At 42.8% G+C, this 22,707-nt stretch overlaps 1 protein-coding gene across 2 annotated transcripts in view; it reads right to left on the bottom strand.

The window, feature by feature from the left end:
* Ext2 (exostosin glycosyltransferase 2) overlaps positions 1 to 22,707 on the bottom strand; it is a 123,511-nt gene that overhangs the window by 80,297 nt on the left and 20,507 nt on the right. For both annotated transcript variants that reach the window (XM_070032538.1, XM_070032539.1), the window contains exons 6-7: positions 20,565 to 20,704; positions 16,661 to 16,754 (exon numbers count right to left, since the gene is read on the bottom strand). In XM_070032538.1, the coding sequence (XP_069888639.1) occupies positions 16,661 to 16,754; positions 20,565 to 20,704 (234 nt within the window). The remainder of the gene's footprint in view (positions 1 to 16,660; positions 16,755 to 20,564; positions 20,705 to 22,707) is intronic.

Below are 22,707 nucleotides of genomic sequence, written 5' to 3' on the forward strand. Positions count from 1 at the left end.
GACAACAACCAAACAACTAACTGTGAGCTTATATTGAACTGTAAATAAAAGACTTGCCAACCTGTTGGGATCAGGGCAGGTAATGTAAGTCTGATACCACTGGGCAATGTTTAGAGCAGAATTACCTTTTGAATGCTGTTCTGTCCCACAGGCCAACTCTCAGTGTTTCCATGCACAGTGAAATGAAGTCGTGCTTAAAGCATTAAGTCCTCTCAAGTTCCTACCCCTTTCTTGATCTATACTAGTACTACTTCAGGGGCTAAGAAGAGATTAGGAAAAAACACCTCAGGAGTGGACTTCACAGTAGAGAGTGAAACACATCCTTAATTGAGCTGCTAACTGACAACTATTAGCTTTGGCTCTTGTATCTCACCTAGATATTTATTATAAGCCAAACTGTGTCTAACCCAAAGGTCATATGCTGACGCTGTCATCCACAATACATTAATGTGCCTATATTTAGAAAAACAGTATTTAAGAAAGTGACTAAGTTAAAAACATCTGTTAAAAAGAGAATTAAAAAAAAAATTGCTTACAGGAAGAGTATCAGATAGATAGATAGATAGATAGATAGATAGATAGATAGATAGATAGATAGATGAATTTGAATACACAGAGGTACACAAGCCCAGAGAGATCACATATGAAGGGACAAGCACTGAAGAGAGGCTTCAGGGGTAGGAATGTGGCTTAGTGGTAGAATGCTTGCCTACCATACACAAAGCCCTAGGTTTGATTCCTCAGTACCACATGAACAGAAAAGGCTAGAAGTGGAGCTATGGCTCTCAAGTGCTAGAGTGCTAGCCTTGAGCAAAAAAAGCTCAGGGACAATGCTCAGGCCCTGAATTCAAACCTCAGGACTGGCAAAAAAAATAAAGAGAGAGAGAGGGGAAGAGAGAGACAGAGAGAGAGAGAGCAGATAGACAGACAGACAGACAGACAGACAGAAAGAGAAAGAGAGAGAGAGAGAGAGAGAGAGAGTCAGAGACAGAGACAGAGACAGAGACAGAGACAGAGACAGAGAGACAGAGAGAGAGGCTTCAGAGAATCTCAACCCTGACAGGACATTCATCTTGGACTTGATTTAAGAGAACTGTGAGAAATACATTTCTGACACTTAAGACACTCAGACTATGGAATTCTACTATAGTTATAGCAACCCTAGTAGACTGAAACAGACATTATCAAGTAACACACACTACTCCCTTGAGACTGTTGGCTTGCTTGAGAACAAAGACCAGAGTTTGTCTAACTCTCTGCTCTCTGAACTGTGTACACTCTCTTACCCAATGTAGGCTTTTTAAAATATTTCACATGATTATAATAGTTCAAAGGTACTCTAAAAAAACAAAGGAAGAACTTTATATTTATTTATTTTTGAAGTACTGGGGTTTGAATGCATGGACTTGCTGCTTGCTAGGCAGGTACTCTACCATTTGAGCCATACATCCTAGCCCCTTTTTGTTTTACTTTTTGGATAGGATCTTCTTACCTAGGACTAACCTCAGCTTCCTGTGTTGCTAAAATGACAGGCACATACCGCAACACCTGGCTTATTGACTGAGATGAGGCCTTACTAATTGGGCTGGCCTTGAACCATAATCCTCCTTATTGCTGTCTCCATAGTATCTGGGATTATAGATATGTACTATCACACCCAGCCACATAATTTTAATAGTTTTTGATTGCCTGCCTTAAATTCTATCCAATCTCTCAGGCCTCCTAATCAATCTCCAATATTGCTTTTCTCTTCTATAAGAGAATTAACAACTATTTCATCAGGCATCCTGAAAAGAGGCCCAGTCCAACAGTAGGCCCAGTTGTTAACAGAAATGTAATTCTCCCCTTCACTTAGCCAACTGGGAAATGTGAGCTCATAACAACAATTAGGACACTACTTAGTGTCACAGAACATACCAGAGTACCTGCTAAAAACAGCCTTTCTCTGAAACAGAAAAAAAAATCCCTGCCAGACTGTCCTTTCAGTCAAAGACAATATTATTAAGAGTATATTAAGGGTGTATTTTATAAAAGCAAAGGACCTCTATTGGGAACTCGCTACTAAAGACCTCTGTTGAGGCTCATGCCTAAGCTAAAGGCATCATAGGTAGAAGAGGGATTTTCCATTAAATATTTTTGGAATGACAAGTGATTTCTTGCCAAAAAAGCTAAACTGAAGTCATCTAATATACATGGTCCCTAGATCTGCCTGCTTTTACTCCTGCTCCTTAAGCAAGAACCAAGCTGATGTGGGTAAGCAATCATGAGATTTCTGTGCTTTCTTACAAGATCTTGTTTCTGGAGGCAGAGTAGAATGAATCAAGGATGGGGTTGGAAATACAACCAGACTCCATACAACCGTGGGTGTCTTGGGATTGAACACAGAAACCTTGTGCTCCTTTCACTATCCCATTTCACCACTAACTGTGCATCCAGATGCAATGGCCACTTGTGATTTGCATTGCATGCTTCTGTACTATTCCAAAAAGAAAATTTTCAAAATCAATGCTATTTGAGGAAAGTTTGAAGAAAAAGGACAGAAAGAACTGAAGGTAAGAGAGGACTTTGTGAGGACTCTTCGGAAACACTCCAGGGTTATGACCTCCTGTCCTAAGGGAAACAAGAGGGGGTAAGGAGGAAAAGAGGGTAGTGCAAGTCTTGTTTCTTGACATGTGACAGACAGCTCCTGAAATAAAAAGCCATAAGTTTCAAGTCTCAGGGGTATCACCTTCAAATATGTCAATGTTCTAAGGGTGGATCAGTTTTCCCAACTGCTGAGACCCTGCTGGGAGGCAAGGTCCTAAGCAAAACACAAGCCCTGGACTGGGAGCCTTTGAGGAGGCAGGAGCCATGAGGAGTTCAAAGGCAAGGCTGGCCAGGGGCTTGCACCTCCAAGAGTCATAGGGGTGAAAGGTTACTAAAGCAGGAGCCACTGACCAATAAAACAATGTTTGGTCAAACCTTAGCAAAGAGACCACAGACTCAGTTCTGCCAGTCCAGTTTTCTGTCTGTCTGAACCCCACTGTTCCCAAGCCAGAACAGGGAGCTTCTTCAGAGGTGAGCCGATGACCACCTCTCCTTTCTGGCTGGTTCCCTGGAAGAGCTGAAAGGTGTGTTGGAAACCTTTAATCAAGATCTGTCCTCAAAAATAAATAAATAAGAGCATAACTTGGGGTCAACTAGCTCTAAAGGAATCTGCCTGGGGTGAGATTTCCCATGTTTGCTATGTTAAAACCAGGAGAAAGAAACCACAGGTTTGTTTGACTAGAGAAGGAAAACACAAAACAAGCCTCACTCCAACCAGGCCCACTTGAAAGGCCTGCTTCTTTTAATTAAAACACTCACACACCTACCATGCCAAGGGACTCAGAGGGCAGAACATGAAACCTCACTTCCCCCCAAAGCTACCATCAGGACAACCATGTTAGAAAGAGGTTCTCTCCTCTTCTGCCTCACTATGGAAGACAGTTCCAGACAAGGGCAAGGAGACCATCTTTGGCAGGATCTTTTTCATAGCATGAATATTAAGTTAGTGATCAGGTTACCTCCAAGCCCTTTCTACTATCACTACACAGTTGGGGCTGGGGCTGGGGCTGGAGGCTGGAAGGATAAAGAACCCTATCCCCAAGGCATCACCATCCAACACAAGCAGACACTTGAGTCCTCTATGTCTTCTGACTGCTGCTTACTAAGACAAGCTCTGCTGGGATCCTGAGGGAAAAGCCTAATGTAAAGGGACTCTGAGCAGTGTCATACCCCTGCCATTCTTACTTGAGGGATGAACTGCACCTATGAGTGGGAAAGACTGCAATTCATTAGAGTGGAGTCTCTCCAGAGATCCATGTCCCCAAACTACAGCCTAGAAAGCCCTTTAGAGTTGAGTGGTGTGTGTAGTGTAAATGTGATGGAATTCTGATCCCTCCCTCATAGTACCTAAAAAGTCACTTTGGAGCCTATAATCCTAGCTATTCAGGAGGCTGAGGATCATGGTTCAGAGCAAACCCAGGCAGACTAATTTAGGAGACACTCATCTCCAATTAACTAACAAAAAGCGAGAAATGGAAATATGACCCAGGAGAAGGCCAGTCATGACAGAAAAAGCTGAGGGAGAGCACAAGAACCTGAGTTCAAGTCCCAGTACCAACACAAAAAATAAATAACTATGATAACAGACTAGACAGGTGAAGTCCTTCTCCTCCATAATTTCCAAAGTAAAGATTTCCAAAGATTGTACTTGTGGCCACATCACATGTAAAATTACCTACAGCTTGCTAGGCAATGAAATTTAGAGGAATACAAGTGTTCAGTTACTCTTAGGTAAGGGAAGTGCTATTGACCCACTGTGGCCTGCCCGAAGCATTGCAATCCTTGGAATTGCCACTAGCTCTGAGGTTTCTCCTTCCAGTCAAATGCCAGAATGTCACACTACTGTCCCAGTCCCTATTTTCAGATTTAAACCACAAGAAAAGCTCAAAGGTCTTTCTAAAACACAAATGACACACATATAAGAGCATCAAGGCCTGATCAAATTAACCTGAAATTTAAGATCACTTCAATACATACATGAACTTCAAACACTTGAAAAGAAACCACTTGTTCCTAATAAAAGTACTGGAATCTAGAAGATAACAAATGAACTACTTTCCTGCTATTAATGACCTTAGGGAAAAGGACAGAAAGTATACAACTGTTTATTTCTGTGGTTCCGGAGATCAAACTCACAGCCTGGCTCATAGGCAAATGCTCAGCCACTGAGCTGTATCCTCAGCTTGTAAACAAACATGTAAATATAACATATTAGCCTTTTAGTGTCCAGGAGAAAGAAAACTATATTGTCAAAAATGGCTCATAGGAAGTTACCCTTCTACCAGTCCTGATCTTATTCAGAATTAACAGACTTTAAGAGAAGACAGTGAAATAAAAACATGTGATTATTATCTTACATTACCAAGACCTATTCCACAGAATCATAAAATTGTTTTAAAGCAAAACCATAAATTATACCAAGCCAAAAATAACTAGGCAACTTCAAATTCTCTGAGCACTGTCTCTACTGGAGGCCAGTCTACCCACCCTGACCTCCTAGAGGGAGCTATGTGATGAAGAGTGCTTGGGATCATATTTACAAAAATTTTCAATATATTTAAATTATTTTCTGTGTTAAAATTAGAGTATAACCAATTATGCCCAGTTCAGTGTCCTAAGTTAAGCTTCTTAACTAATTACAAGACCAATTTAGTCACTAGGAAAGGATACAAAAATAAGTCTATGGCTTTGGAATTTGGGGCACTAGGTTTCATTTTGCTGCTCATTTGGTTTTTGGACCTAATTACTCTTTGTTCAAAAAGCACATGAGTAATAAAATGAATCAGTATATTTATTGTTTGCTCAATATCAACCACAGATCAGCTTCTGTATATATTTAATTAACATACTATAAAAACTCTGATTTTGTCAATCTCCAGTTAAATGACTATTCTAAAGCCAACATACTAGCATAATTGTTTACGTCCAAAATTACTAGAAAAAGTTAATATGTGTTTATACTCCAAAAAATGAGTACAGGTAATTTAAAAAAAATATATATCCATTGGATTTTGCTTATCACCACTCATCTCTTCCTAAAGCTTTAGTGAGAACAGGAAGAGACAAAGGAGTTTCCAAGGACATATAACCTCTACCTCTCCCCGCCCCACTCCCCTCCCCCACACCTCCAGCCAAGTCAAGACTGGAAAGTGGAAAGAGGAGAGCAAAGATGCTCTTTTCAAAATGCCTGGAAAAAACATTCTGGGCAGAAGATGCCAAAGATTGTGAAGCTCCCATCAAGCCACTGGCCTTGGTCCAGGTAATGGTTTTTCCTTCCCCTCAGCTGCTAGCTGTAAGAGTTCTCCAGCAAAGAAGGAAAGGAAAAGTGGTAAGAGAGAAAGAGGAGCTGCCTCCTGTCGGATCTCTGTGTGGGAGAAGGCGAAAAGGGCCAGGCATTGCAGGCTGACATTTATGGAGGGCCTCGGGTCTCCATGCAGCACTCTAGGAGGATTACTAAGAGCAAGGAATCTGGCCTAAAAGGCACAGCAAAACAAACTTAGGAAGGTCCCTTTAAATTTGAAAACAGCAACACTAGGGACATAGAGACATAGGCTGGCACTGGCAAAGACATGCTAGCAGAGACTAGCCAGTCAGACTGCATTTAGGAAAGGAAGACATAGCCAGCCTGGCCAGGCCAGCCCTCCAGGCTTGCCTGCCTCATGTATAGGGCGTGGAAGCACACACTGCTGGGGAATGGTATTTTGGGTTGTGGGGTAAGAGCAGAAGCCCTAAGAAAACCCCTTGTGCTTTGCCTAAGCCTGATTTCCTGGCTGTCAATGGCCAATGATGAAGTTGGAACTGCAAAGGTTAATTCTCTAGCTATTCTTTCCACTGCAAATCACTGGTCTTCCATTGTATCCTTTCTGCCTAGCATTTTTCTTCAATTTTAATATCAGAAGTTTCACACGCCTGCCTGAGCTTCTGGCCTCGGCAGAAAGGCCCATATAGCTGTCAGCAAACTGATAAGAACTTTCAAATGACTCCACAGGGCCTCTTTATAGAGAAGAGCCAAAGAAGCCCATAAAGAAAGAGGGCAGGGGCCATGGAAACCAGCCGCTCACACTGTTTTAACGTGGCATTAAAATGAGCCTCAGATTTATGGGAGTGTTTTAGCCCTTGGCCTGAATCATCTAGGAGCTGAGGCTCCTCCAGTCATCCAGTGAGGCTTCAGATATGGGATGGAGCTGGCAAGAAAGGGATGGGGGATGGAGGTGAGGTAGCAGAAGAGGAAAGGGGAGACACAGGGCAGTGTGAAAATCATGTGCTAGAACCATTCTCTGTCCAATAAATGGGAACAACTGCTGTTTCTGCATGATACCTGACTACTTCTTTCCAATTCCTGTAAGTGCCCTTGTTTGTAGTTCGCAGCCACTAGCTCCAACTCCTTAGCAGTTCACCATCCAGACGTGAACTCTGAATTTAATTTCCTCTAAGTTTATTTTGTTTTTACCTTTTTAGTTCAACAAGATGGAATAAAAACAAGCCAGTGGCTCACACCTATAATCCTAGCTACTAGAGATCGAGGTCTGAGGATCATAGTTCAAAGCCAGTTCAAAACTCCTATCTCCAACTAACCCTCAGCAAACTGGAAGAAGACGTATGGTTCAAGTGGCAGAGGGCCAGCCTTGAGTAGAAAAGCTAAGGGACAGCACCAGTGCATATACACAAAAAGCATAATTTGGTAGAGAACAAATTAGAAGTATAAAAATTCTTTCACTGAAAAGGAGAAACAGTAATAATACTTAGGACTACTGTGCCACTAGATTAAAACAAAATACCAGGGAATCACTGGTTTTGGTCTCCCTGTAAGCCATTCTGATCCTAACAGAAAAACAGAGAGGTGAATATTCTTCTGTGCCAAGATATAAAAAGTACACAGAACCCACAGGATGAAATTTTGTTTCAAGTTTCCAAGCCCAGAAGCAAATGCATAATACATCCGTGCTGGTAACTTACTGTGGTTCCTTAAAACCATGCTCCTTACCAGAAAATCTCTTTCCAAAATTCAAATGCAGACCCAGGGGAGCTGTACCAAATGACTGCCAGCATAGAGCAGAGGACCAGAAGCCACATGCTTTAAACACATGATCTCATTCAGTCCATGCAGCCACTCTACTGGAAAACTGAAGCCTGGGAAAGTTCGCTTGCCCAGTGCCATAGAGCTGGCAAACAGATGGCAAAACTTGGACTTGAATTCAGATCTCTCCAACTCAAAAGTTCCTATGTTCTCCACCAAGATATATTTCAAACTTTTTAGATCACAATCCAAAATTAGAAACATATAAATACATTTTCTATCATATAATTTTTCTTTGTGCACACCACACTACTGTAACCTCAGCTCCAGCCCAACAACTCAAAACTGAAGCAAAGATTTCAAGAAATATTTGCCCTTATCTGTGTATAATGCTCTCTAACAGTTTCCTATTATGTTTCATTAAAGAAATAAAATACCAGTTGTGACCCACTGAATTAACTGACCTCAGAATCTAATTATGAATCACCCTGGAGTTGCTGTATAGTATGCCATATTAAAAAAAAAAAATCACCGGAGGAGGTGCCAGGAGACCTGGGTTCCAGTTCAATTCTGTCCTCAACAATGCAGTCTCAAGATTCTGAACTCCAAGGCTTACCATACATGTGTGAAATGTAGAGAATACAATGGGTAATTTCTAAGACTTGATCTTTTTTCTAAATCCCAATTAACAGTCTTCTCCTTTCTTCACACAGCTTTGCATTCCTCTCTACTTTTCCAATTCTCTACTAAGTTCCTTGTTGCTGGCCCTGGCAGTCCAGGCTGCCCCACCTTGCTCACCCACACTATGCAGCCTCCTGCAGCAGTGGACTTCCCAGCATAGGGCCATACCAAATCTCTCATCCTCTCCTCTCCCAGAATCCCTGGGGGATTTCCTGGGGGTCCCCAGGCTCCCTTCTCCTGCTCCAGTCTCATCTTAGGATGAGACTGTAATTTATCTGTTACTAATGGTACTCTTGCCAGCAATCTGCCTGCTTTCTTAAAAGCAGAGCCTGGAAGCCCCTTTTCTTTTAATCTCCCTCAGTATGCCAACACAACACTAAGAACAAAGCAGATAATTGGAATATATTTATTTGATTGTACTGTGAAATCAAGAATCCTAATTCCCCAAAATGTAGAGTTCATTTAAGTCGGCTACTCTAGGAAAAAACAATTAAAACTGGTGTTACCATAGGATAAATGACCCTCTGCAGACAGAGTTCCAAACACTGCTTAGTTATGTTTGCCCAGTGACAAGATATACCAAGGCTGCCAGGGGAAGCAGCTTTATAGTCTCTCCATCTGGACTGTGAGGATTTAAATCTCAAAAGCTATACAAAACAACTGCAAATCAGTCCAAACCTGAAAGACAGAAAAATTTATTTACAGGCCCCAGTGCACTATAAATTTGAGACAGTTCTATTAAAATGCTTTTCTTGGCTTCCCATCAGAAACTTGGTAAAAGTCTTTTTCCACCAAGGTTCTTAATACCAAAGTTGAATTAAAAAAAAAACTAAACACACACACAAAAAATGTTCTTCCTTAGGCATTCCAATTAAACAAGCTCTTGTTTTATCCTGCTTTAAACAATGTGCATTGACCAGTCTCCTTCATCATACAGATTTATATACACAGGAAAACTAAAATACAAACTACACAGTGCTACTGAAAACAGATTATACAATTTAAATATCTCACATGTGATTACACCCATAACCAAGGTTTTCCAGTAGCCAGAGGACCTTACTTTGCATGAGAACCAGAACCAGAACCATGGTTCTTTACAGGAAAAACTCTAGAGACCTGGTCCAGGTGCTCTATTTATAGGGAAATGATGCCAAAGCATCTTTTTTTTTTCTTTCTTTTTTTCTGGTAGTGCTAAGGACTGAACTCAGGGCCTTGTGCATGCTAAGCAAATATTTTATCACTGAGCCATACTCCCAGCCTGATGCTGTAGCTTTAAAAAAAATTTTTTTAAACAATTAAAAACAATTCCATGAGTTGGGTAATACGTACAATGTTATATGGACAATGTCACCCCTTCCCTCTGAAGGATCCCTCATATCCATCCCAGAGGACCATGCGGAGGCAGGCAGGCACAGGAGAAAAATTACTATAATGTTTATTAGAGGAGCCATATTTCCTCCAAGAGGGAGCACATGGCAATCTTCACTATCCAGGCAGCAGGAGGGTCTGGGGGTTGGAAGTGAGGTGGATGGGAGCTCAGATAGATCTGGGCAGAGAGAGGGGCCAGCTGTATGGCAGGAACTCCAGGGCTGGGAGGAAATCAGGCCTATATGGAGCTGAGGACCAAAAGTGGGCATAATACTAACCCTCACTTTCCACCATTTTCTCCTTCCTGTCCTTTATACACACAATACACACACACACACACACACACACACACACACACACACACACACACACACACACACACACACACACACACACACATTTTGGGGAGAGGGGTGTTCATACTGGGGTTTGAACTTAGGGCTTCACATTCTCACTTGTTTTTTTTTTTGCTCAAGTCTTGTGCTCTACCACTTGAATCACAGCTTCACTTCCAGCTTTTTTGCTGGTTAACTGAAGATAAGTCTCATGGGCTTTCCTGCTTTCCTGACCAGACTGGCTTCAAACCATGATCCTCAGATCTCAGCCTCCTGAGTAGCAAGGGTCACAGGCGTAAGCCACTCCCAACCAGCTGATGCAGTAGAATTTCAAGGATAAATTGGAAACAACTTGGAGTGGCTTGTCATGGCTGAGGAGAAAAGCTTGCATTTCTTCTGAAGCCCTGAGAGTCTAGTTTATGTACAGAAAAAAATTCTTGATTTCAGTTTAGGGGTGGGGGTGGGGGTGAGGTGGGGTGAGGTGGGGTGGAGGTAAGAATGACAGATACTCCAATAGTGATTCTGGAAATGAGAAGTAAAACCTTTTCCACATTCACCCTGACTGTCTCAAGCAACCACTCTAGAAGAAGACTAGTCAATAAGCAGCCAGCTTGAATTATTGGGAGCTCAGGCTGATTTCACCCACAGTCCAGGCCAAATGGCTCTGCGGTCTGAACAGTTGTGGGCAGAACAGTGTGTGCCCCGCCTGCCTCCATGCTGTGTGGTCTTAGGGGGATTATTTTGAGTCTCTTCATCCTCAGGGTCTTCACATAAAAAATCAGATTACTCTCCTAATGGCCTGCCTCCTTCCTCTGTTGAAAGAGTCTGCTTTGTAAACTGGGGTGGGCTAGGACGAGAGATAAGGGAGACAAGGACACAGACTGCCATATAATTGTCCCAGCAGCACCAGACCAGAACCCTCAGGTAAAACATGAGGTTCCCATGTATGCTAAAGAAAATTAAGTCTTAGCATCAAGATTTAAGATGCCCATCATTTAAGATGCTTTGGGGATAACAGATAGAGACTCAATGTTAAAATTGATGGCAAGCTGTATGCTAATAGCTCATGCCTGAAATCCTAGCTACTCAGGAGGCTGAGATCTGAGGATCATGGTTCAAAGCCAGTCCAGGCAGGAATGTCTGTAAGGTTCTTATCTCCATTAAATTACTGAAAAAGCCAAAACTGGAGCTGTGGTTCAAGTGGTAGAACACTAGACTTGAGGGGGAGAAAAAAAAGCAGCTCAGGGATAGCATTTAGGCCCCAAGTTCAAGCCCCAGGATCAGCGCGCGCGCACACACGCGCACACACACACACACACACACGCACACACACACACACACACACACGTGAAACTATACTTATGTCTAATATGTCTAGTCCTGTTTTTCCCACTAATAGTGTGTGTACATGTGTGTGTGATGGTAAGGATAGAATTCAGAGCCTTGCACATGCCAGGCAAGCACTCTTTCACTGAGCTAAGTTCTAACCTAGACAGTCCTGTTTTTAACCATTCCAATTTATACAGACTGGCAGATGTCCCACTCAGGAGAACCTCACTTTTTTTCCCCTTCAAATCTGTGGCTTCTAAACTATTGTTGCTACAGAAACCAAATATTGTGATTCAATGTGCTAAGATTGTATATAAGTAAGAAAGAACAGGAGCACCCTCATAGGACTCACCTACAAACCAAGCACACAAACTTTGCCGTATACACACACATTCTGCTATCCAGTTGCCTCTGCTGCTCTGGTCACACAATGAAGTCTAAGTATATCCCAAGTGGGGAAGGGCACCATAGGCATGAGATTTTCTTTGCTAAACAGTAGTGTTTTCCTTTTCCTAATAGCCCACTATATCTTCATGGGCTTCTCTGCAGCACAAACAAGAAGGTGTGCTTAGATGGAGACATGTCCACAGACTGAAAAGAAACTGATACTTTAACTTATCCTGAGTGTTAAAGACTAGAGAAAAGGAGATGCTGAATGTCCTGCCACCTCAAAGACTCCTACTCAACTGAGTACAAAGAAGAGTTCAAAGGCAAGGCAGGCTCCTCACTTCCACCTCCTAGTGTGGCTGAGGTTAGAGGTCACTGCTGGTGGAGCCACTGACCAATAAAAGAATGTTTGGAAACTCTGCTGAACAGATAAACTGAGGATCCACTTACACCTTCTTCGCTATCCACACAAACATTTCTAACTACACGATACAGTGTCCATCCAGCCTTCCAATACCCTAGATTGACACCTTTTTATAATTCAGGGACAATAGGATACAAAGGAATATGTCATCTGACTACAGAAAAGTATTTAGCTCCCTACTTCTTCCTACCTTCCAACTAGGAAAACATCTTATCTCTAAGACTGTCCCAAATGCTACCCAATCACTCCATCCTGACACTGTTACCTACATTCTGTCACTTCTCCTTCAGCCCCTCATGTGCTCTGAACACTGATGTCAATTGTCTTTGAGTGCAAATCACTTGCCCCAAGGTGATTGCTAGACCTGTGGGAGAGTGACTCAATGCTTATTACCACTTATAATCTCTCCCTGAAAAAAATAATTAGGGCTTCAATAAATCAATTAAGCAGTTAGTTAACTTCTTGGACAACGGAGTAACTGGATAAATCAGCTTTACATGATTACAATCCTCTACTAATTTTAATTTACCCAAAAAGAACCGGAGATGCCCCACTAGTTGTCCAAGGCTAGGTAAGCTTGAATTGCTCACCAAAGACCTGTGGGGGTATAGCCCAGAGACATTTTTGTTGTTGTTGTTGTACTTTCTGCAAAAATGTTAGCTTAATTACAGCTCTCAGATAAGGCTCTGGCCTCATAATTACTTTATGGCTGCCTCACTTGTACATAGGAGATCAGCAGAGAAATTTAAGTCGTTTCTTGTCAAGTAGAAAGTCTTTTTTCCTGGTCACAGGAATTCTCAAGTAACAACAAGAACTTCCATCAAGCATATTCACCAGACTGAACTGCAAACATGGGGCTGCAATACCTTTCTCACCAAGGCCCCACTCACATTTCTTGAGGCAGTTCAAGCAAAGTCCTGCTCTTCACCTGAACAAACTGGTCTCTAGAGAGTAGCGATGCCCCTGTGAAGAACAGCATGGCTCATAGCAGTTAAGATTTCTTCAGAAGTCACTTAAAAGTGGATGGAGACCTCTGCTGGCTGCAACAGTCCATGCAGCTCCTAAAGCTAGCACTGCCTTCTCAGCAGGAGAATTAAGTTCTGGTTCATCAATTCAGTTCATCTGACTCATCATCTATTCATCTATGGTCACTCCGCTCTCAACCACCGAAGCAACTGGTTTCCCCTAAGATTGTGCTTGTCCTGTAAAAGGAGCCAACTAGGACTCTAATAAAGAGATTCACTGAGGTCTGAGAACTATGTCTGCTATTGTTTTAGTTACTCCTGCCAAGGTCAAGTTCAATTGATGGCAGATACACAGAAGGCAAAATGACAAGTGAATTTTGGAAAGAGTATATTTTGTTCTAAAGCAAAAGAACCCTCACTCTCCCTGCTAGTTTGGATGAGTATCCCTCAAAAGTCCACATGCAAAGGCATGGTCCCCAGGGTGACAATATCAGGTGCTATGGACCTCTTACAAGTGGAGCATGCTGGGAGGTTCCTAGGTCAGTGGGAGTGTCCCCTCAATGGGGGTTGTGGAGCCATAGCCCATTCTCCCTCTCTTCTCTCCTCCTCCTCCTCCTCCTGTTTCTCCTCATCCTCCTTCTTCTCCCTTTTCCTCCCTCCTCCCTCTCTTTCCTACTTCTTTTTTCCTCATACAACCACCTCCCCCAACATGTGCCTCTGCTGTTACCATCCACCAACCCCATCAGAATCCAAACTTATGGGCTGCCAGATCTTAGATCCTCAAAATTGTGGGCCAAATAAACCTTTTTTTCTCTATAAGCTAATTGCCTCAGATACTTCTTTGTCGTAAGGCAATGGTAACAAATGCAATCTCCAGCCTTAAGAGACAACATACTTCAATAGAACAGTAGTTTTCAAGCAAGCCAGCATCTCTGTCAACCAAGAGGTGCACCTGGCAATGTTGAGACATTTGTAGTGGTCAAAACATGGGGGAGGGGAGGTTGCTAAAGCCATCTTTCCCCCATAACATCCTTTACACATAACTTGGAATTACTTCAACAGATCATCTCACATCTAATTGGGGTTGTCAGTCTAGTCCAGAAAGGTAGGGGTGTGAGATGAAAGAGGTTATTTGGGGGACACAGAATACTCAGGAAAGGGAAGCAGATAGTTGGAGGACAGCATTAGAATGCAGCACAGGGAAGCTGGAGAGAGGGTGAGAGGAAGGTAAAGAATGCCTCTCCATCTTCTTTTGTCAGTTGCATGATAAGAGGTACTCATCTCTGAGGCAGTCACTGGCCGCTTGGTGACCAGAGGCATTCAGAGAAGAGAAGACCACTTACCCCTTAATGCTACCAGGGATAGTAGGGATAAGAGTTTCATAGAGTTGTTAAATCCCTGCATGGAACATGAGAGATGACTTAGCCAACCCCTTCATTTCATAAATGAGAAAATGAAAGCCTAGGCAGCTTTGGTGAGTTCTCATGAGCATGCAATTAATAGGGACAGAGCCAAGGCTCAAAACCAAGTCTTCTAATCCAAGTGTCTCTTTGAATCCAAATAACCCACAACTATTCTGTTTTGAATGCCCACATTCATTCCTTCTCAACAGTCCTGTGATTCTGAGCCTGCCACTGGCCAGGCCAGCCTGGGGCCTGGGGCTTTTACCCCTCCTCCTGGGGAGTGCTATACTCTGGGAGCCATTGGTGAAGACTCTGCTCCAAAAACAAAACAACCTTTCCCAGCCCGAGGCTGGGCAGGTAGTTGCACAGAGTATGCTCACTCCACCTTCCTAGTTCCTTTACATTTCTACCCCAGAATCTCACACAAGGCAGTTTCTAATCCTACAGTTTAGGATAAAAACCTAGGGCTCTCTGGACTGCTCAAACTCACATAAGGTGAGCAGGCAGTCAGTTAGTGATGGGAAAGCCAGAAACAGCCAAAAAAAAAAAAAAAAAAGAAAGAAAAAGAAAAGAAAAGAAAGAAACAGCCAGCATGAATATGCTGTGACAAACCAGCAGGGATGCTACACTCAACTGTAATTTGTTTCCTAGTCAGGATGAGGCTTCTGAAGCCCATAGAAGGCAGATCCTTGTTTAGGGACAGGACTTAAATCAGCACAGCTGGCACAAGCCAGGCAATTTACTGCATGAAAAGTCCACTGTTGCTATACTTTGGATCTTAAGTGTCCCCCCAAAAGTGTTGGGGGGGCTTAAGAGTAGAACCTAGTAAGGGGTTAGGGTCATTAAGGTGTGCCCCTCTCCCCCACACCAACATCAGAGATGTAAGAGCAATGTCTTCAGTCATTGATCAGAACGTCAAAACTGTAAGCCAGAAAAAGAAATAAAAACCTTTTTTTCTTTCTATTTGCTATAGCGATGGAAGGCTATCTAATAAAGCACTGTCATACAGAAGGCAGGTGAACACATCCTCTTCTACTTTCAAACCCTAAACCCTCAAATGACAATGAAGAGGAGCTTTACAAATCGAGGTACCAGTATCCTATGAAAAAGAGAAAGGGAGACTAAGACTGCAGTACCAACGTGTGGGAGCTGAAAAGTAAAGAGAGAGTGGGAGCTGACGGTTTAGGCCCAGGAGAGATGCACATGAAATCACTGAAGGAAAGACACCCAGTTACATAGCCAAACCCTGAGAGAGGGTAAAGATGGGGAGAAGAGCAGGAGAGTAGGCTGATGACATACTTAGGAAACAAATGGCATCAGATCTCTTCATCTCACAGCCAGGTGACCATCGACCCTCATCCAGACAGAAGCCTGGAGCTATTGTCTGATCAAGTTTTACAGAGGCCCCTTGCCAGAGCAATATGGCTAAGAGCCTCCTACTCCCCCCTGCTATCTTCCACACAGATAAAATTTAAGAAACCATAAAACATTTTTTTAAAAAATTAAGAAAAGAAAGAGGAAAAACAAATAGTACCAATATAATGATAGTCTTTGAAATTTCCTTAACTTGCCTGATATTTAAGCAAAGTTAGTTTTCTTTCTGGAGAAAGAAAGGAAAGTAAGACTAACTAGGACACTCAGTGGAGTCCTTCAGGCAGGCAGAGAGCCACCATGAGGAGCATCAGAAGCTGGGGCAGGTCTGGAAAGGGAAGCAGGAGCATGTTCGGGTGTTCAAGGAGACAGGACAGATGTTGTGTTACAAAGGCCATCTGAACTGGGAGCCTAGGACCATGTGCACAACAGCATCCTCAAGCCATGACCACAAAAGTACTACCTCAAGATGGTTCAGTGTCTCTGGGTGTCCCAGTCAATGCTGTGACTCCAAACCTGCCAAAGGCTTGTTTCACACCTTAAAGACACTGCTTCAGGAGGACCCCTAAAATAGCAGTAGACTTCACTCCACAAAGTTTTAAAACTCCGACAGTTATTATTTGAAGTAACTTGCCCAGCCCTGCCTTCCCTTCGCAAATTTAAGTTTGGGTAGTGGATACAAAGAGAAGATGAGCCCCAGCTCTTGGCTGCTGTCCCTCTGTGCCCAGGCAGACCCCTGTGGCATCCTCAGGACCCTTCCCCAACAGAGTTGCATGCACCTGGCCACTTACCTGTCTCTGCATCTCCTCAATCTGTCTTTGTGGGATGCTCTGCAAAATACTGTACACATCTGACAGCTTTTCTTCTGGGACAATCACCGAAGCTCTAGAGAAAACAGCCAAACAATTTACATGTGTGCAGCTCTTTACAGCAAGCCCTGCCACATACAGTATTGTTTTCTTCTCTCAAGCTGAGTCAACACCCCCAAATTCCTTTAGCCCTATATCCCCTGCAGGAAGTAGTCTCTCACCCTCCTCTACTCATGGCTGACCTCATCTCAGAGCAATAATTTCTCACGCATTTCCACTCCAATTATCTTTCATTTGCCTTCACTCTGCTGGTGCAACCTAGCCATACTGTCATTCTTTCAGTCAATTAACATTAACATACCATGCTCTGCCCTCCATAAGGCCTTTGCATATCAAATTCTGCAAATTCTGCTCACCTGGTACAGTACTGATATTCAAATTCAGGACCTTAGGCTCACAGGTCAGCAGTGTACCGCTTAACCTGCTCTTTCAACAATGGCACATTCTTCACTCTTTATTCTCTCAATTAACATTAACTTCCCCCTTCATCTTTCTATGCAAATTTACTCATCTATTCATCATTAATTTATGGAGGTTCTATTATGTGTTGGGCGTTGGTAACAAACAGGACAGATCAGGCAAGGAAGATGATAGGAGGCCATAAGAATGGCCAGGGAGCTTACTCAAGCTGTGAAAGGTCCTAGGAGGCCTTCCCAGTATACTGGGCATGTTCCAGGAAGAGGAAGGAGAGCTCCATGGCTAGAGCTGGGTAAACAGGATGGAGAATAACAGGAGCCAAGGAGAAATAAGGGAGGCAGGGTCACCACTGCAAGGCATAACACAGAACTTGGAAGCCACAGAAGGACTTGGTAGTATGAGATGGAAAACCACTGGGAGGTTTTAGGCAAAGGCCTGACAAGTTCTGAATAGGTTCCCACAGGACCACGCCATCTAAAGTGTTGGAACAAACTACAGGAAGCAGATGTGGGAGTAAGAAAAAGGCTGAGAGCCCTGCAGAGGTAGGCCAGAGCTGCTGATGAGGGAGGCATTGCTGAGAGATGAGAGGTCCCACCCCACAGGATTTGCTCTCAGATTACATATTCAGAGTAAGAAAAAAAGGATTCAACAATGACTTCCCACAGACAGAAGAGTTTGTAGTACAAATTAACTCACTGAAATCTACCCTCTACTTTCACCTACTAGGCTGGTTTATTAAAATAGAAACTGCTTGGCTCCACTCACCAGTATATCCTGAGTACCTGGAATGCTGCCTAGCACAGTTGGCACTTGGTAGCTTATCAAATAAATAAATCGTTTCTCTTACTCAGGTAGGAAAACTAAGGATCAAGAAGGTTGAAATGAATGGGGCATTGGTGGCTCACACCTATAATCCTAGCCACTCAGGAGGCTGAGATATCAGGATCACCATTCAAAGCCAGCCCAGGCAAAAAAGCCCAAGAGACTCCACCTCCAAAAGAGCCAGCAAAAATCAGGGCAAGAGATGTGGCTTAAGTGGTAGAGTACCAGCCATAAGCAAGAAAGCCAAGCCAATACAACGCCGAGTTCAAACATTAGTACTGGGGGGGGAAGTGTGTATATATATCGATATATAGATATATCGATATATAGTGTAGGTTATCTGAATCCACATTTTCTGACTTCACTCTGACTTCCTTCACATATTCGTAAGTAAAATACCCAAGCAGATCTGAGTCCTTGTAGAAATATCTTCTCACAGCCAGACCTGAATCACTGCCTCTATGCGGCCCTCACTGATCCCTCTGCCTCCTCCTCTCTCTTAGCATCCTATCCAGTTGGGTCTAAGTCACACTCCATCACATCACAATTTGTATTTTCCTAGCTGCCACCTCTAAATCATGAATTTCTTAGGAGGTTTGACCTTGTGATTTTCATACCTGGCAAGTGTTGGCAATGCTTGGCAAACGAAAGGTGCTAAATAAATGTTTTCATGGGTGTATAATGCTGAAAGTGGCTCATCACTTCTCCAAGATGTGAAGAATGACTTCACACCTCCTTCAAGTGGAGTCAGACTCCCTCTGTTCTGTGCTGCCATAGCCCCCATGGGCAAATATTTGCTATGGCATTTTCTAAAAGAGCTGTCCCTAATCCAAAATGCTGAAATCCAAAATGCTCCAAATGTAAAGCTTTTTGAGTACCAACATGATGCCACAAGAAGAAAATTCTATACCACGAAACTATTGCATGTATACAATTACTAGAAACATTATATAAGTAGGGTACCAGTGTAAATCATGCCTATAAATCTCAGGATCCTGAGATCTGAGGATCACAGTTCAAAGCCAGCCCAAGCAGAAATGTCCATGAGACTTCTTTCCAGTTAACCACAAAAAGCAAGAAGTGGAGTTGTGACTCAAGTGGTAGAGTGCTAGCTAGCCTTGAGTAAGAAAAAGCTCAGAGACTGTGTCTAGGTCCTGAGTTCAAACCCCAGGATCAGCCTGCATACATACGTACACACACACACACACACACACACACACACACACACACACACACACACACACACACACACACACACACACACACACACACACACACACACACACACACACACACGCACACGCATACACACATATGTTGTATAAAAACTACTTCAGGCTATGCCATATTGAGGCTTGAGTCTTCTCCTCAATGTAGCTCCTTGTATGTATGCAAATATTCCAAAATCAAAAAAACATCACCCCAAGTCTGAAACACTCTGGCCCCCAGCACTTCAGATAAAGAACACTTAGCCTTAATCATTGGTCTGTCTTCTCCTACTAGATTCTAGCCTTCTCAAAAGCAGAAACTCTGGATTGTTCATAACAAATGTAACATGAATGAATAAATTAATGAATTAGGGTTATAAACTTTAAAATAACTATATGACCATCACACTTGGGTAAACTATCAAAAAGCTGGAAAGGAAGAAAGCAGCTATGTACAAGACAAGAGTGAGAAGCATGAGACCTCTAAGCAGCCTATTCCCTGAACATAAACAAGCAGAGTCCACTTTGTCCCTCTGTCCCTGGGCATGTACCTCAGTCTTCATGCAGCAAGGCTGTCCACTATCAGCCAGTACACTGTGCAAACTCCCCATCTCTGCAACTCTCCATCTCATGGTTCTCAACCATGACCATAAAGCTGGCTGCCTTGGAACTTTAAAATACCCCCAGGGTAAGGCCAGGTATTTTTAAATGCTTTCCAAGTGAGCCTACTCTGGAGTCATATTAAAATCTACTGCTCTAGAATAGGGTTGGCAATTGCTTTGCAAAAGGCTGGTTAGCCAACATTTTAGGCTTTGTAATTCATAACTTCTCAACTCTGCATAAATAACTTAAGTAAACAAACATACAAATGAAGAGACATGGCTATGTATCAATAAAGCCAGTCTGCAAATCTGTCCCACTGTCCTGTTTGTAAGCAGCTCTAAACCAAATACACTGAGTCTCCTGAAGGAAGATACAGCAAATAGGCTCAAGTAGTACAGGTTGGGTATCCCTTCTCTGTAACCCAATACCAGATCTATTTCAGATTACTTCATATTTTGAAATATTTAAACATGACTAGATATCTTGAGAGATTCTAAACATAAAATCCACTTCTACTGCATATATACCTTACTGTCTGAGGTTACATATTACATATACAGGCGGAAGGTAATTTACACTAGCATTTGACAGTAACACCATGAGGACAGGGTGGAATTTTCCACTTGTAGCATCATAAGAACACTCAAAAAGTTTCAGAGATTTTAAAGCACAATATATAGTTCTTAAACTAAGTATGTATTACAAATACCTGAATGGCTTTTTATTTCTAATACTAGAAAAACCACTAGCTAAGGTAATTAGACAGTAATACTCACCTCTTCCAGTCAAGAACTTCTGAGAAGGGCAGGATATACGAGTCTGCAATGACAACTGGGACACAGCCAGCTTGTAACACATCGCTCAGTACCGCCTGGCCCAGCCGAGCTCCACGAAGGACCACACAGAAAGTAGCTTCCTGCAGGAACACAAGAGCAAGTTGAGGGTTACAAACCAGGACCGCTGTGCCACTTACTTGGATCCCTGCAGATCAGGAAGTTCCCTCCAAGGCTTAACACCAAGCAGTCTTGAGGCATTTTGACACAAATGCCAAAAGACAACAGTTTGCAACTGTCCAGCATGAAAAGCATAACTGGATGCAATGCTTCCTATTTGAATCTTTACTGTCACTCCAATGCCATCAGAGCTAGCATTCTGCACATGTTCAAAACAACATCTAAGCTGAGCACCAATGACTCCTGCCTGTAATCCTAGCTACTCAGAGGCTAAGATCCCAAAGGTTACAGTTGAAGGCCAGCCAGGGCCTCACCTCCAAAATAACCAGCAAAAAGCAGGGCTAGAGGCATGGCTCACATGGTAGAACACCAGTTAAGCAAACATGAAGCTCTTAGTTCAAACCTCAGTACTTCAAAAAAGAAAAAAAATGTGCAAGTCTTCCTCTGAACAGGCCACCACCTGACCTCCTGCAATCTGTTTTCTTCTAGTGCCAGTATATTATGGAAACACAGCATGGAACCTCTTCTGAACATGACTCACAGCACTGACCTCAGCCCACCTGTAGCAGGAATACTGGGCTCTCAAAAAGACGTCCAAAGGGAAGGTCTCCCTAGTCCCTAAAGCATCTAGAAGATATTCCCTTAAGGATGGAGTGCCTTTGAAAAAGCATCAAGAGCCAGGCACTGGTGGCTCACACCTGTAATCCTAGCTTCTCAAAAGGCTCAGATTTCAGGATCACAGTTCAAAGTCAGTGTAAGCAGAAAACGCCATGACATACTCTCTCTCTGATTAATCAGCAAAAAGCAGGGCTTGGTACCAGGTGCTGATGGCTCACATCTGTAATCCTAGCTACAGAAGAGTCTGAGATCTGAGGATTGCAATTTGAAGCCAGCCTGGACAGAAAAGCCCCTGAGACTCTTATCTCCAATTAACCAGCAAAAAGCTTAAAGTACAGCTGTGGCTCAAGTGGTAGAGCAATAGCTTTGAGCAAAAAAGCTCAGAAGCGGCACCTAGCCCTTGAGTTCAAGCCCTAGGACCAGCACACACACAAAAAATAATAAATTACTTAAAATAAATAAAATATGATCAAATGCTTAGTGTCAAAAAAAGAAGCTAGGTGTGGTGGTGTATACCTGTAACCCAAGTACTCAGGAGACTGAGGCAGGAGGATCAATAGTTCAAGGTCAGCCTGGGCTACTGAGTGAGATCCTACCTGGAAAAAAGAAAAAAAAAAAAAAGACATAAAGGAACAGAAAGAGGGAGGAAGGAAGGGAGGAAATAAGAGAAGAAAAAAGGGAGGGAGGGAGGGAAGGACTTAATGTCCCTAAGTCCTCTGGTGATAAAGAAGAGAAGCAATAGGAATGGAGGAAGAGTATCTGATATGGTGCCTGAGGTGTAGGTAGACAGTTCTGCCCAACTGAGAAGTCAAGTCCAGATGTGAACACACATGTGATAACCACTTTTCCTGTCTAGACAAAGGTTACTATAAATTCTCCTGCTCCTATTACCACTGTTATCAGTCACACATTCCAAAGAGAGAAGCTGCACTTCTTGAGAGAAAGTATTTTAACAATCTCAGTACGGACCAGCTTACTGGGGTTAACAACAACAAAAAAATTCACACCAGCTTCTTGATATTTCTCTTTCAACTAACCTGTCTACATTTTAAATATTTAAGTGAACTAAACTCAAATTCTCCTTTTCTGAACTCCATCTCCTTGCAATATCAAAAATCTTGCCTATAAAATATTCCCAGAGCATTGCTTCACCTTTGGTCATGGAGGATGGCCAGCCCATGGTATAAGAGAAGGATATGCTCCTGGCAGGATATGCTAAGGGGGACAAATCCACCCAAAACCCAAATACCTCTCTAGTTCCAAGGAAAGTGATGGGCTACTGTGGTCCAGAGATACAAGATGCCACTAGAAAGGAGAGCATTTTTTTGGATTGGCCCATGAATCAGGG

This window comes from Dipodomys merriami, unplaced genomic scaffold (assembly GCF_024711535.1).
Source record: "Dipodomys merriami isolate MVZ:Mamm:240054 unplaced genomic scaffold, mDipMer1.0.p SCAF_21, whole genome shotgun sequence".
NCBI classification, from domain to species: domain Eukaryota; kingdom Metazoa; phylum Chordata; class Mammalia; order Rodentia; family Heteromyidae; genus Dipodomys; species Dipodomys merriami.